This window comes from Watersipora subatra, chromosome 8 (genome assembly GCF_963576615.1).
Source record: "Watersipora subatra chromosome 8, tzWatSuba1.1, whole genome shotgun sequence".
Lineage (NCBI taxonomy): Eukaryota > Metazoa > Bryozoa > Gymnolaemata > Cheilostomatida > Watersiporidae > Watersipora > Watersipora subatra.
Genome location: NC_088715.1, coordinates 38,122,189 through 38,139,041, shown reverse-complemented (window position 1 = coordinate 38,139,041; position 16,853 = coordinate 38,122,189). Strand labels below are relative to the sequence as shown.

Genomic DNA, 16,853 nt, shown 5'->3' with positions numbered 1-16,853 from the left:
GCTCAAGCCCTGCCTGATGGGAATTGAGTTGAACTCAAGCCTTGCCTGATTTGCACTGAGTTGAACTCAAGCCCTGCCTGATGGGCATTGAGTTGAACTGAAGCCCTGCCTGATGGGCATTGAGGTGAACTCAAGCTCTGCCTAATTTGCACTGAGTTGAACTCAAGCCCTGCCTGATGGGCATTGAGTTGAACTCAAGCCTTGCCTGATGGGCATTGAGTTGAATTCAAGCCCTGCCTGTTGGGTACTGGGTTGAACTCAAGCCCTGCCTGATGGGCATTGAGTTGAACTCAAGCCATGCCTGATGGGCATTGAGTTGAACTCAAGTCCTGCCTAATGGGTACTGGGTTGAACTCAAGCCCTGCCTGATGGGTACGGGGTTGAACTCAAGCCCTGCCTGATGGGTACTGGGTTGAACTCAAGCCCTGCCTGATGGGAATTGTGTTGAACTCAAGCCCTGCCTGATGGGCATTGAGTTGAACTCAAGCCCTGCCTGATGGGTACTGGGTTAAACTCAAGCCCTGCCTGATGGGAATTGTGTTGAACTCAAGCCCTGCCTGATGGGCATTGAGTTGAACTCAAGCCCTGCCTGATGGGTACTGGGTTGAACTCAAGTCCTGCCTGATGGGCACAGAGTTGAACAACAACTTTAGTGCATGTGTCAAAGTCCATGTCTCAATGGGAAAAAGCAAGCACTAAGCAATTCACAATTACATGTAAGTGGAGTCCAATATGAGATTTTGAGAGTCTTAGATCGCTGGCCAGAGTGCAAGCAAAAAATTTAAGGCTTTTTTGCTTCGGATGTCAAACAAAAATTTGTAACTGCAAAACCTGTTGATACAGCTCAGACTGATGAGCTTTCTTTCGATATCTCTAATATCCGACTGTATACTACTGTTACTCCCTGTAGACTATTTCTTGTGCTTTACAATATGCTGACTATATTTTGATGAGAAAATCCCAGTATTATTTTATTTTTGTCTTTTAACAGAATAAAAGCCAAAAACTATCTATCATGCTATATTATATAAATGTATACATACTCTTTACTGTAATAAAAACCATGTCCATTCAAAACCACATTAAGTGTATTCAAAAGCAAACACACTACCACTATAGCACTCGGTCGCCTTACCGTTTGAAGTGATAGTTATGAAAATACTGATTACTTGTGACGATCTCTCACAGTGCAAGAAACTGGCAAGCATACTAGTATATATAATAGTACTAGCTGTACTAACTGTACACTACTGCTGTACACTAGCTGTACACTAGCTACTGTACTACTGCTGTACACTAGCTGTACTAACTGTACACTACTGCTGTACACTAGCTGTACTAACTGTACACTAGCTACTGTACTACTGCTGTACACTAGCTGTACTAACGGGCGTTGCAACAAAAAACTCTTTGGACAGTAAATTTATTCGTATTTAACATATAAAAGCGTTTTTCATTGCTACCTGAATGCCCGGCGAAGGTATTAAAAATCAGCCTATAAACAATGAAAGGTAATGTAGTTGCCTGCCACTTGCCTTTAGCCTGGCACATTGCCAATGGATGATTTAAGTAAGCTTACTAATAAGAGCTAACTACTTGCTCTAATGATTGAGCGAAATTACGTTACCCTCCATGACGCTGCGCCATCACGTTGTGTCGTAACGGCGAGTGATAGCGACTTTGCCCCTCATATAGCGACATACATGTATATCGAGGCTTTATATCGCCTAATGAACACACCCAGTTAGCTCGTGTAGCTGAATTAGTAAGGCATCGGACTGGCGAACGGGGGGGGTTCAAATGTATTCGAGATCAAATCCTCTGCGATACAGATTCTTTATTCTAAGACAGCTGGACATACACAGCCACAAACTTTGAGAAATACATATATATATATATATCTATATATATATATATATATATATATATATATATATATATATATATATATATATATAGATATTTATTATATTTTATATTATACTTGTATCTCTGAAAAAATTATATTTTAAACAGAAATCTGACGAACAGAGCCATAGGTACAATTGCTACAAGTATGTTATCAAGCCTTCTCTTTCTTCTTCATAGAGAAGAAAATGTATTTATAACCAATACTCTATTTATAAAATATTTTTAATCAATTGAGAGCTCGTGCTACGCGTTTTCTCAATATACAGTTTATGGTATAGGACAGTGTCATATGCATAGTAAAACCACTTGTGAGTCTTAGAAAGGATTAAAATCTCTTAAATTTTTGTAGTGGGAAATAATGTTTTGAAACTTGAACAATTGGACCTTTGAACAGTCATTCGGAAGGATTGGTGAGGGCCTCAGGGCACTTGCCTTGGCACATTGCCAGGCATTTAGACGGCAGTTTGCCTTACTACCGGAGTAAGCCTTCTAAAATCACACACTAATCCATCCTCATGAATGGGAACGGAAAGATCAATAGGGTTGAATAAAGAAGTATTGCTTGGATATAATGGCTAACTCATTTCGTAATAAGCAGCATCTGGAAGATTGCCAACATGCACTAAGGAAGAAAATTAGATTATAAAAGCAAGCAGTTGATGAAAACAAAAGCTCACTTGTGAGATTCATGATGACCTCTTGGTTGCCTACGTCGTCGTTGTTGTAGATGACAAACCCCTTGGCCCCGTGTGTATCTATCGCATTCTCTAACTTCTGTGAGAAGTAGCACTCTCCCCTCTGGATGAGAGCAATCCATGGCTCGCCTATAACAGCAGACGACTTTGTTACAGCTGCTAGTTACACATGCCTAGAGGACACCATAATACACTAAATACTTTAGCGAACCAACTTGGGATTTTATCAGGGTGGATAGTGCCATGGCATCCATGCTTGACATAGGGCTCAGCGTCGTTTGAGTGGTTGTTCTTCGTCTCGAACATCAACAGCTTCGAAAACTCTCCAGTTGTCAGGCTATTTAACCCGTAAAGCCCAACGTCTCCCAGTAGCAGATTCTGTGAACACATCAAAAGAAAAAATAACTCGGCATCTGTGGCGTTGTAACTACAGATATTACCTCACCAGTTTCTAATTGGTTAAATAAAACCCGGGCTAGCTTTTAACTCTTGCCATAAGGTTAGCGGAAACTAGTCACTTAACCAGTGATGCCCCACACTCAGGCCTGTCAAATGAAACTAGTCACTTAACCAGTGATGCACCACACTCTAGCCTGTCAAATGAAACTAGTCACTTAACCAGTGATGCACCACACTCAGGCCTGTCAAATGAAACTAGTCACTTAACCAGTGATGCACCACACTCAGGCCTGTCAAATGAAACTAGTCACTTAACCAGTGATGCACCACACTCAGGCCTGTCAAATGAAACTAGTTACTTAACCAGTGATGCACCACACTCTAGCCTGTCTTGAGAAGCTGATGTTTTTGTGTAGTTGTCCCCCCCCCTCGTCAAGCGGCGAGCAACAACAGCTTGTCACAAGACGTATTGCACCTGATGCATCAGCTGCACTTATAAGGAGTTGTTCTCTTCCGTCTACGCGGTTTGGCTGCGATGTTATTCCGGTCGCTCCATTGGTAATCATAACGGATTTCACGCAAAAATTTACGTAGAAGAATTAAGATAAGAACGTTTAACTGGCGACCCCTCTCTGCAGTAAACTTTATTAGAATTTGAGAACTTAGGCAACAACAGCGACTAAACATGTTGTTATTTGTGTGCTCAGTCAGTTTTATTTCTATTTTTGTATCAGTCAGTTTTATTTGTTCTAATGGATTTTATTTTAAGTTTATTTTATTCTTAAGCTCTACTAAAGTTTATCACAGAAACTGGTCTTTGGTTAAACGTTGTAATCTTGTTTTTTTTTCTGCATAAATTTTTGCGTGAAATCCGTTATGATTACCAATGGAGCGACCGACATAACATCGCAGCCAAGCCGCGTAGACGGAAGAGAACAACTCCCTATAAGTGCAGCTGATGCATCAGGTGCAGTACGTCTTGTGACAAGCTGTTGTTGCTCGCCGCTCGACGAAGGGGGGGGGGGGGACAACTACACAAAAACAACAGCTTGTCAAGACAGGCTAACCACACTCAGGCCTGTCAAATGAAACAGATCTTCTATCCAATGACTTGTCACGAATTGAATGAGAAAATTGATGAACCACCTAAATCTGCAAGGCAGTAATGCATTGATCAGGGTGTTAACTAATTCAACAACATAGTTGTAGGATGATGGAGCAACAACCAATGATAGATGGCGTATTCGTTTTAATGTCAAGGACACACTGTACAGCCTACTCTGCTTAACATAAAAAAAGATCATAAATAATGATATAAACCAATATAATACTTTATGCGCGTTAGGATTGTGCTCCTTAGAATTAGTAAAAGTTTGACAAAAAACTTGTGTGGGGTAATTCTGAACAGAGAATACAATTATTAAATTTCCATACAGCGATAGTGTGGCGACCCCTGGGTGCCCCGATGCCGACCCCTGGGTGCCCCGATGCCGGAGTGCTATGCTAGGCTAACAAACTGACTGTATTTTCATAGGGTGCCAGAGTAAAGCAATTGTTTCGCCGACACCTTATATTAAGGTTGTATCTTTAAGAGGTCAAGGGCTGTTGGTCACTAAGGTAAAAAGGTCAAGGGCTGTTGGTCACTAAGGTAAAAAGGTCAAGGGCTGTTGGTCGCTAAGGTAAAAAGGTCAAGGGCTGTTGGTCACTAAGGTAAAAAGGTCAAAGGCTGTTGGTCACTAAGGTAAAAAGGTCAAAGGCTGTTGGTCACTAAGGTAAAAAGGTCAAGGGCTGTTGGTGACTAAGGTAAAAACGATGGTGCATCGAACGGTGTTGCGACACTGAATCACAACAGAATGAAAGTAACAATGTCATTTTCATGATGGCATTGCAGGGCCAATGGAGTATATCGCCACACAGTCGCTGTATAAAACCCTAGAAATGGACAATACAGTGATAAATACGATATCATGATCATTCTCCGATTTTACATAACATTGTCCCGAGTAACTAGTAGTTACTAGAGACCTAGTAACTACTTTCATGCTTACAGCAAGCCACAAATTAAAATTAACATCTGCAGCTGTAGTTTTGGCTACAAAATACAACGCAGATGACATTCTGATAAAGATTCATACGAGGCCATTATTGTTATGGCTTTTATGTAGGCCGACTGGCTTATGATCTTATATCAGAATCTCTAATCCCGCGAGGCCGTCGAGTGCACTGTCTAGACAGTAAGGATGGACGCATAACTGTAAGGCACTCCTTGACAGTCATCCGCACAAGTGACTGACAAGGTAAGAGGGACTGAATGGCAGGCAGTTGTGCTGCCTATGTCAACAGGCCTGACCCGCGACAGCTGAGCTGCCTACCAATATAAATAGCTAGCTTGGCAGCATGAGAAAAGCTAGGGGATGCTTTTGGCTAACCACTCTGTCATGGCAGCATATATTTATTTAGACTTTGCCTCTATTTGCTAGTTCTGATGGGTTCTCCTCAACGAAGAGCTGTACATTGTTCCACTGATGCACGACCTCTCCGCTTGTAACATGAAAATCATCAACTTCCAGTATAACCCATATAATGGGTGCATCTGGGGCGTTTTACTTGAACATGTGAAACTGTCTCCTCATTCAAAAGAACAGGCCTTGAAAGCTCTTAAGTCGTAATGCCTGTTGTTAGCAGTTCAAACCCACTCTCTTTCTCCTTCAATCGCTTTGACATACACGTGTCTATTCGGTAGTGTTCTGATAGCCAAAAGCCTCACAAATTAAAACAGGGTTTGTAGAAAGGTTATCATACTGCTATAGAAATGGGAAATGAAGCAGTAGTTACAGCACAGCATCCTGTGCATTCTTGTCAACACCTGAGAATGGAGAGTAATATCGCAAGAGGAGTCATAAATTTAGCTGCTATGCAACGTGATCATATTATGACCATAAATTATGAACATTGCTCAGCTTGATTAACACAGATCAGTGAGCTGCTAGCTTGTTCAGTTCTGACTCCACAACATTCCAACACTAACAAGGATTCAACATACCAACACTAACAAGGATTCAACATACCAACACTAACAAGGATTCAACATACCAACACTAACAAGGATTCAACATATCAACACTAACAAGGATTCAACATACCAACACTAACAAGGATTCAACATACCAACACTAACAAGGATTCAACATACCAACACTAACAAGGATTCAACATACCAACACTAACAAGGATTCAACATACCAACACTAACAAGGATTCAACGTATCAACACTAACAAGGATTCAACATACCAACACTAACAAGGATTCTACATACCAACACTAACAAGGATTCAACATACCAACACTAACAAGGATTCAACATACCAACACTAACAATGATTCAACATACCAACACTAACAAGGATTCAACATATCAACACTAACAAGGATTCAACATATCAACACTAACAAGGATTCAACATATCAACACTAACAAGGATTCAACATATCAATACTAACAAGGATTCAACATACCAACACTAACAAGGATTCAACATACCAACACTAACAAGGATTCAAGCCTTTCTCAAGATCCTTTCAAGGTTTGATTTACTTGAGAGAAAGAAGGAAAATATGTTTTGTACTCTAATATGAGAAGCCTGAGTGATCTACAAACGTGTATATCCCATCTATGTGAGGAAACATAACAGGGCTATAGGAAGAGCACATCGAGATAACTTCATAGAACAGAGGCTATGGCACAAACAGCTTCAAACACCCTCATTAATTCCTTTTTAAAAAGCTCATCTAGGATATAAAAGTGGTTGTTAGCAAATGACTTCAGGCACTGTAGCTGTCTGTGGCATTCAGACAAATGACTCCAAGGCACTGTAACTGTCTGTGGCATTCAGACAAATGACTTCAAGGCACTGTAGCTGTTTGTGGCATTCAGACAAAATATTATCTAAAAACCTTTTTAGCTGTTGCTCAAGTCAAAAATAAACTGTAAAAACATTTTCCTTACATGACAACCTCATGTGTGCTATGTACATGTATGTAGGAATGTCACATCAAAGCATGTACCGTACCAAATTGGCATCAACACAAAAAGGTAGAGGATTTGTAGTATTAAAGACAATGTCGCAGGGCCATTGTTCTCAACATGTGTTCAATTGAACTCGAGAAGTTAACTCTGGCAGCCTCCTGCATTCAATGAAAGTAGCACATTTTATTCATGTACAGGTAAATAATTTATATTTACAGATATGAAAGGTCTGATGCATATGCATGTGGGACTCCCGCGGTTCACTCTTCTAACAGGGTAAAAAACTGCTGATCTGTAAGAGCATAAATTAAATTAGCAATAATATTGGTCTTTGCCCTATTGAAGGCTGCCCTGGCCATTGGTCCTCAACTAGCGCTAGACTACTAAGCCCCTTCCCATTAGCGATTTCTTATAGGGAACGTAATTGGTTCGCTACCCTACGCGATGCCAAAGGAGTCAGTTGTTAGAAATGGCAAATTGCCAATAAACTACGCCGCGATCGAAGCAAATTATTGGCTCTGAGCCAACAATAAGAATTCTTTCCTATTCAAAATATAACAAGACCAATATTGGATACAGCTTGATCTTACTAATTTATAGTTATGGAAAGTTTTGGAAACTTCGCATTTACAAACTTTTCCACTGTACATGTACTTGATAAACCAGATGATATCATACAGTAAGAATAGCCCAGCGTGACAGGGGAGCTGGGTAACAACCAAGTCTTTCATTAAGCACTGCCATTTTCAAAACAACTTTGGCATTCTATAGCAGCCCAGTCATGTGATCGCTGGTGACGCAGCGCAGCGTATTTGAACACAAGCATCATGCCTAATATTACGGTTTAGCTGAGAATGCTGCAGGAGTCTTGCAGACGATTTGAGAACCAGTTGTAAGGATGCATTCGAAGGTCTTTACCACATACAGTGAAACTCGGCTAACTCGACTTTCACGGGACCGAGAGAAAGTGTTCGAGTTTTCAGAGCGTTCAAGTTATGAGAACACTGTCACAAGTGCATGTATTATTGTATTTATCAGTACATATACAAACTATATATAAATCAAAAGCATTGATTCCTTGTTGCAAGTTAAGGAGCCGCTCATGTAATGTTTTAACAATTTTTATCAGAAAGTATAAATATTTTCCTTTGATTAGTTGAGATTCGTTTGTTTGTTTTAGGTGATGTGACTGCCAGGACGTTTTCAGATTAAAATAGGGAAAACCTAATCGCGGTTGAAACTCTCAGAAAAAAGACATATTTTTCTTTTGAGCGTTTTAACAAAAACCAGTTTTGCCGATTTTTCTTAAAGTTTATTTGAAGGTTACCTGGGTTCTCCTTGCTTGCGGAGGGCTATCCCCAAGCGGATGTTTGGTATAATTTGATTTTTTGCAAACCTTGAGAAAAGTCGTTAACGAAAATATTTTGCCGATAGTGGTAATAACGACGCCTAGGAACTGCTAAAAGTTGTTGTTTATCTCTATGGCTGGGAATAAAGTGATATTCTAAAACGATAACAACCGTCTCGGTAGCCGTTGGGCAAAAAAACTGTTCGAGTTAACGAAGTTAAGGTCGAGTTATCTAAAGCAATTTATCATTGCGTGGGAATGGACCAAACAAATCCGTTCGAGTTAACCATGTGTTCGAGATATCCGGGGGCGAGTTATCTGAGTTTCACTGTATGTCCTTACTTATAACTGGTACAACCGGATGGCAAAGTTTTGTTAATAGTATTGTAAAATATAACGCACACAAAAAAAAACAGAATCTTGTTTCGGTATATGGAGTCTTAAATTGAACTCAAGAATTTTCAAAAGATTGACAAGCTAAAAGACAAAACAATGTTCACGATGGCGCAAGATACCCTACAACAAAACGGCTATAATATTCCACAAAAGACTAATATCACACAATAGACTATAATATCCCACAATAGACTACAATATCCCGCAAAAAGACTATAATATCCCGCAAAAAGACTAGAATATCTCACAGTAGACTATAATATCCCACAATAGACTATAATATCCAACGATAGATGATCCACAGCTACTAAGTCCGCAGCTGACAATGATAGTCCACGGCTGGCAATGATAATCCACAGCACACGAATAGATGTAAGGTTCAGAATGCGCCTTATAGTAAACTCAGGGAAAACGTGGCACTGCGTATTCTAAAATGGAACAGCTCATCAGATGAAGGTACTTTGAAATTCTCAACATGTCAGAGTACCACATGATCGGATAATAGTGTGGTATTCGGTTTCTAACCGGGTAACCTTCACAATAATAGAAGCACGCTAGGTTATGCCTCGGCTAGAGTAGACGAGGGCATGCAACATGTGAGTCGGATCGGGTCCATTGACAGTAGATACCAGGAAACCTATTTTAACGCCATGGCGCTCTATTTTTCAACCTTTCCCCTATGGTGGCGTTTAATTAGAGGTACCAATCAAATAGAGGGTGACACTGTATTTTTCGACGAGTTCGTCAGAATTTTTCTGAGGATAAATTTAACCCTGATACAGGCGAAGCGATGCTAACGCCGTCTATATTTTACGCTATCATCCGGGTGGATCAACATTAATGCCGTTGGCCTCAGCATTTTTGCTAACGTTTTTCATATACATCGAAGTATCGAACCAAGTTAAACAAGGAACAACTTTGATTATAAAATATTAGCAGGGTGCTGCTATTAAGTATTTCGATAGTGTCGATTTCAAAGTTTTAAAGAAAAATCGTAAAGCTTTGGAGTTAGAAAACAAACAAGAGGTTTGTAATGTTTAAAGACGTTTTTAACAATTTTTAATGTTAGAACATGCCATAACAACGGCTGCTACTACGTCATACGGTACTCCTGGAGACTATTCTCATTGTTCATCAAAAGGCTTTCAAGTCTTCAGGTCAGGTTGTGAACCACATTATGGATAAAGCTAAAAACAATGAATATGATTTAGACTAACTTTGAATCAGAATTTAGTTCTAATGTGTGTGATGATCGATCTGTTCAGCAGGTAAACCATCCCTAAAATCATGGTAACGACTACAGCAACAACAAAATTAATTGCTATTGATTTAACTCAGCCATTATTAGTACAGTTTTGTGAACACTTTTCTACTGATCCCTTCCTATTATGGGCTCGTAAAGATCAAAATGTCAGTGGCGGTCAAATAGAGGTGGTTCAATAAAAGGGTGGTATTTTTAAACTCTTTTTCTATAGTGATGCTTTATTAGAGGTGGCGTTCAAATAAAGTTGACGTTCAAATGGAGGGTTCACGGTAAGCCCACATACTGGTGCATCTCTATTGATAACGCCTACTTTGTAATTGTGAGTGTGTCTGTTGAGCTCCGTAAACCATGTAAACCCTATGTTTATGTTTAAACATTTCCTGGCTGATTTTATTCAAGCTTCACACGTGTCAGCTCCACGCCTTTCATGAAATCCTTATTAATTTTTGGTTTCTAAACTCTGTCCAGTTGCTGAGAATCAGCCTCTCTCTTCAAGTCGGCAAGCTACACCCTACGGCTTTCTCACACGGAGCAGTTTATTTGCTTGTAGCATGGCAACCACTAACAGTAGCTAAATATTTTCTAGCTATTTTCTCCACAAAATTTTCTACTAAATAAAACCTATTCAAAATTCTATATCACCAAACTGAGTGGTAGATATACTTTTTCCAAAATCGGTAATCAAAATTTGCCAGAGCCAAGTATCCAGCTTAATGTTCCTTATTTCTTGAAACAAGTAACATAACCAATGTGAATTTTGTTGCGTAAAATCTCCAAGAGTTTCTGATTCTGCATCAACCAATCAAAAGCGTTTCAGCAAAAATTGTGATCAACCAACCTGCCTGGCGAGTTACCCTTATTTCTTATCCAATTATCATCTTTACAGGCGCTTTTGGTTGCCGAAGTTTCTGAGTAAGTATTAGATCTAGAGACAATTTTGTTTTCGAAATGGATTAGAAATATACCAAGTCAACGTTTTTATACAGTACAAACTTTTCAAGAACGTCCACTATCTAAGCTTCATAGAATAAAAAAGAGCATTGATCACACTTCTGCAATCCTACTGACAACTTTTCGTGGTGCGTGATGGAAACATGTCTTATGTAGTGCAAAATAATGGAGCTACTATGATGACATTGTTTCAGTGCTCATTATGATGTACATGACTAACATGAGAGGTCAAGGTTTCAGTGCTCATTATGATGTACCTGACTAACATGAGAGGTCAAGGTTTCAGTGCTCCCTATGATGTACATGACTAACATATGAGAGGTCACAAAACATGTGTAACATTATTTTTTGTTCATATAGTAATAGCTTCTCATATAGTAATCTCATATAGCCTCTCATATAATATCTCCTGCATTTTAAAGCAATTTAGAAATTCTTTCTCCAAACTCTTTTGTTTCCATTTTTATGGAATGAAAGAATTTAGTAAAGCGAGCTAATTGTGTATGTATGTGTATGTATATATATATATATATATATATACCATACTTTTCGAACTATGACCCGTACACCTATATAAGCCACATCTGCACTATTTTAAAAAAAACGATAATAAAACAATACATAGGCCGCACCTTTGTATAGGCCGCAGAACTCAGGACGGTGCTTTTTAACACGGCAGCAACTTTGCTAGTTAAAAAGGAACAGAACCGTATTAACCCGATGCTTTTTAACCCAGTGCCTAACGAAACAGTACCGTTATGCATTGTTTCATTTTTTCTTTCACCGCTACAGGCGCGCTAACCGAAGACTCCTGTTAATGTGCCCTAGCGGTGAAAGAAAAAACCACAGAATAGTCACACCCTTTTATAACCCGCATGGCTCAAACCATCAAAAAAAAGTAGCGGCAAATAGTCCGAAAAGTACGGTATCTATATATCATTACAAAGAAAATTTTGTGCTGAATAAAATGCAATTTTCAGTTTGAAGATATACCAATTAATCCACAAGTCATGAAGGATTATATATGGCCATGACAACTTTTGACATTGTTTTCAATTCCGACTTTAAAGAGCTAAACACCTGATTAGAAACTCCTGAATGTGCCTTCATTAAGAACCTGCTTGTGAGCCAACAAGCTAATTAAGATCACCATACGACCTGTAATTGTCAAACTGCATGTGACAATGTGTCAAACGGCATGTGAATGACTCCGTGAGGTATAAGAGGCAAACTAACCCTCTGAGCACTAGGAGGAATGAGTTGTCCATCAGGGCTCCAAGTGCACTCCATAGAGGATACTGCACACAGCAGGTCCCATGGCACCCTATCAATGGCCGAGAAGCTGCCATCGAAGTTGCGTATAGCAATGTTTACTTTGCCCCAAGGAGTACAGTGTTTAAGTCTGTCCTCTGCAGACAGGTCATCATCATTTGTAAGTGTCGGCTGCCTGTCTCGGCCTGCTGCCAGCTGCACAACTAGGAGCAACATCACCAGCCCCATTACTCGGTCTGCAACACATGTGTACCACTTGCTAGAAATGTTTTGGGTGACTAGGATTTAGTACATACTAATCTATCACAGCGAACAGCCACAGCCCATTAATTGAAAACAGGCATAACAATTTGTGTTTCCAAGTGATTCCTGCATTACCTTTTGGGGACAGAAACCCCATTCCATCAGATATTATAAATGGGCACTTTACCAATGTACAAGTTTTGAGCACATGTTCAAAACTGACAGAAAACTCATGTAATCGGAAACGCTGTGGATGTGAACCATAAAGACACAAGGTGTGTAATGTGAACAATAACAGCACGTGGTGTGTAATGTGAACCATAACTGCATGTAGGTTTGCAAACAGTTTATTTCTAAGGTTAACTGATAGTGTACAAAAGTCATGCACTATTAGTAGCAATTATTAAAAATTGGAATCACATTTTAGAATAACTTCAACAAAATAAACTTTTTTAGAACATTTTCAAGTCGCAACAGAAATAATAACAAAATTGGTAAAATATAAACTGGAAACAAATATAACAATATAACATCTATAATATTAAAATCATGGCTCAATTTTTGAACTAGCACGTTTAGAAATTGTCGAGCAAACAACCCATAAGTTGTTTGTTAAAATATGTTAGCTCTTTACACAGAAGTTACAATTCTTGTAACTTCTGTGTAAAGAGCTAACATATTTTAATAACGTACTCGAGGTGATAAGATACATAAGCCGATTAACGTCACTTTATAGCCACTACTGAAAAGCTAACACAGGACATGTAATTACGTTGCAGACAGCGTTTTGTACCTGTTACAGGTATGGCAACAGACTGCATATAATGCACTACATCCTACCTGTTACCTGAAAGGTAACCTGCTACCTGAAAGGTAACCTGCTACCTGAAAGGTAACCTGTTACCTAAAAGGTAACCTGCCATCTGAAAAGTAACCTGTTACCCGAAAAGTAACCTGTTACCCGAAAGGTAACCTGTTACCCGAAAGGTAACATGTTACCCGAAAAGTAACCTGTTACCCGAAAGGTAACCTGTTACCCGAAAGGTAACCTGTTACCCGAAAGGTAACCTGTTACCCGAAAGATAACCTGTTACCCGAAAGATAACCTGTTACCCGAAAGATAACCTGTTACCCGAAAGATAACCTGTTACCCGAAAGGTAACCTGTTACCCGAAAGGTAACCTGTTACCCGAAAGGTAACCTGTTACCCGAAAGGTAACCTGTTACCCGAAAGGTAACCTGTTACCCGAAAGGTAACCTGTTACCCGAAAGGTAACCTGTTACCCGAACGGTAACCTGTTACCCGAAAGGTAACATGTTACCCGAAAGGTAACCTGTTACCCGAAAGGTAACCTGTTACCCGAAAGGTAACGGGTAGGATGCCGTGCATTATATTGATACATGGTACATACGCAAGTTTGTAGCATACTTTGGGTATAAATATGGGTATAAATATGCTGAATAGAATCAGATTAGAATATGCTCTACATGCGCTGCAATGCAAAAAAATCGGCAAGTACTTTGAATAAAGTGGCCATTCGCTGCTAGTGTGCCAGCTACATGCCCAGCTTGATACTGATCTATGGTTGCTATTTATCTATGCTATCGATCATAAGCTAAGACATCGAACCAACACAGACCTACATTATCATGTATGAAGACCGTATGAAGACCGTGTGAAAATGTTAAAATTGCTTTGCTCAGTTTCTCAATTAGAAAAAAATAATGTGCAGTTCTGTATCGATGGTTTATGATTACCAGTATGCTAGAGCTGGGGGCTTATGACTTCAGAGCTGGAGGCTATCTATCAGAGCTGGGGGCTTTCTATCAGAACTGGGGGCTTTTTATCAGAGCTGGGGGCTTTCTATCAAAGCTGGGGGCTTTTTACCAGAGCTGGGGGATTTCTATCAGAGCTGGAGGCTATCTATCAGAGCTGGGGGCTATTTATCAGAGCTGGGGGCTTTTTACCAGAGCTGGGGGATTTCTATCAGAGCTGGAGGCTATCTATCAGAGCTGGGGGCTATTTATCAGAGCTGGGGGCTATCTATGAGAGCTGGAGGCTATCTATGAGAGCTGGGGGCTATCTATCAGAGCTGGGGGCTTTTTACCAGAGCTGAGGGCTATCTATCAGAGCTGGGGGCTATTTATCAGAGCTGGGGGCTATATATCAGAGTTGGGGCTATCTATCAGAACTGAGGGATATCTATCAGAACTGGGGGCTTTCTATCAGAGCTGGGAACTGTCTATCCGAGCTGGGGACTTTCTATCCAAGTTGAGGGCTTTCTATCCGAGTTGGGGACTTGGCATACAAATGTTTTGGTCTCCTAAAATCCTCTAACATGATACGAATCTCAAATTCATTGCTGAAAACCAAAAGGGCACCATGACTGTATTGCCAGAGTTTTAAAATGCTGTCAGTCGGTCCTTCCTACTGATTATTTTGTGGAATATTATTACTTGAACAGACAGACAGACTACAAAATAACACAGTAAAGCCTGTGAAATTGCATCCACTATCCAAAGAGCTAGCAATGTATGGTAGATAGTATAAAGTGGTGGCTATTGACCTCAAGTACATTTGAATCGCCGTCATAAACCACTGAAAATGTATAACTGAAGGTATTAGATACAACAACAAATGAGCCAAAAATTATACAAACAGTAAGATATGTTTTTACGATTTTCAATTCCCTTGAACAGTTTTTTAAATCCTTAGAAATAAAAAATTGCTAACCACAAAAGGTTTTTTTAGTTAGCTGTTACGGATGTCTTATAGTATGTCAACTTGGTGGCAGTTAGAGGTAAATGAAAGCACACAACACTATTGTATACAAATACACTAATCCATTATTCGATACAATTTTTTGATCAGGGATAATTGTGTAAAGTATTGATAACTGATGGTGAAATAACAGTTTCTATATACGTACATGTCCCCCTAATATACATACATGTCCCCCTAATATACATACATGTCCACCTAATATACATACATGTCCACCTAATATACATACATGTCCACCTAATATACATACATGTCCACCTAATATACATACATGTCCACCTAATATACATACATGTCCACCTAATATACATACATGTCCACCTAATATACATACATGTCCCCCAAAAAAAATTTGGCAAGCTTAAAGCTTGGCACATTTGGACTCTGAACAGGAAAGCCCAAGGTGCATTTGACTGTCTAACACTGTGAAAACTGTATAGCCATTCACACACTCACTATACATCACACTTGACATTGTTCGATTTAGTATGAACAAGTGTTATCATATTAAAAATATCAATAAGTAAAAATAGAGAGCCAAAAGCAATCTACAACCTGAATTTAAAGCTGATTATAAAAACTAGGCTAAATATATCTTTAAACAAACCTCATCGAACAGAATGTGAAACAGCAACAAAGTAAATACAAAGTATGCATAGCTTTATACACATACCTAAAATAGTATTTTATGTGACAAGGCCAAGTTATCACTCATCAAGTTGCATAACAGCCGCTAAGTTATCTCCTGATCTCTATAATTGCCAAATTAACTCCTCTTTAGGTATACAGTAAGCCTTACAACCTATGCAACATTTGTTCACCGGACTTTACGACCACGTTCGTGAGAAGGTCAGGCAGATCAGTACGAAGTGTGGTGTAAGTTGTTTTTCATTATTTTCGTTAAGCTTTTTCGTTATTTTTTTCATTAGGGCAAATTTTTTTGCCGTACGATATCAACAACAATTTCTCTCAAAATTCAAATTTGGCTATTTGTGTACTGATTATATACCCTATTAAAAGATATACGTTGCTCGCCATGGCAAGTTCAGCGTTATCTGTTTAAAAAAACGGATTTGCAAACAGACAAATGATAAAATCTCAGCTAAAAGGTTGAAGATTACTAAAATACATACTAAAACTTCTTTCAAGTATGTGTTTAGTAAACTAAATCTATTTAAGTTAAATCAGAATTGACATAATGGTATACAGAATCGACTTACGTCCAAGTCGTCATACAACCGGCCGGAACCAAACACTGCCATAAGTCGAGGACGACCTGTACTGTCAATGCACAATTGAACAACAAGAACTTGAGGCATTGATGGTGCTAAACAGCTGTATAATTGGTGTCTGATATTGATGTCAATTGATTGACATGCTTGCTGTTTTATTTGTAAGTGTAGTGTCTAAGGTTGGATATGAGCATTACAATAACTATCAGAAGTTCTGCGAATGTTTAGTTGTTAGTCATAGAACTTATAGAGAACTATTAAAATGTAATAATCAAAACCAATAGTGTTTTTGAAACTGCAGTTCAAAGACTATGAACATGTATATTAT

At 39.2% G+C, this 16,853-nt stretch overlaps 1 protein-coding gene across 1 annotated transcript in view; it reads right to left on the bottom strand.

Moving 5' to 3' along the window:
- LOC137402525 (uncharacterized) overlaps window positions 1-16,853 on the bottom strand; it is an 86,067-nt gene that overhangs the window by 20,181 nt on the left and 49,033 nt on the right. The window contains exons 15-17 of the mRNA XM_068089025.1: window positions 12,230-12,501; window positions 2,822-2,984; window positions 2,589-2,765 (exon numbers count right to left, since the gene is read on the bottom strand). Of these exons, the coding sequence (XP_067945126.1) occupies window positions 2,589-2,765; window positions 2,822-2,984; window positions 12,230-12,501 (612 nt within the window). The remainder of the gene's footprint in view (window positions 1-2,588; window positions 2,766-2,821; window positions 2,985-12,229; window positions 12,502-16,853) is intronic.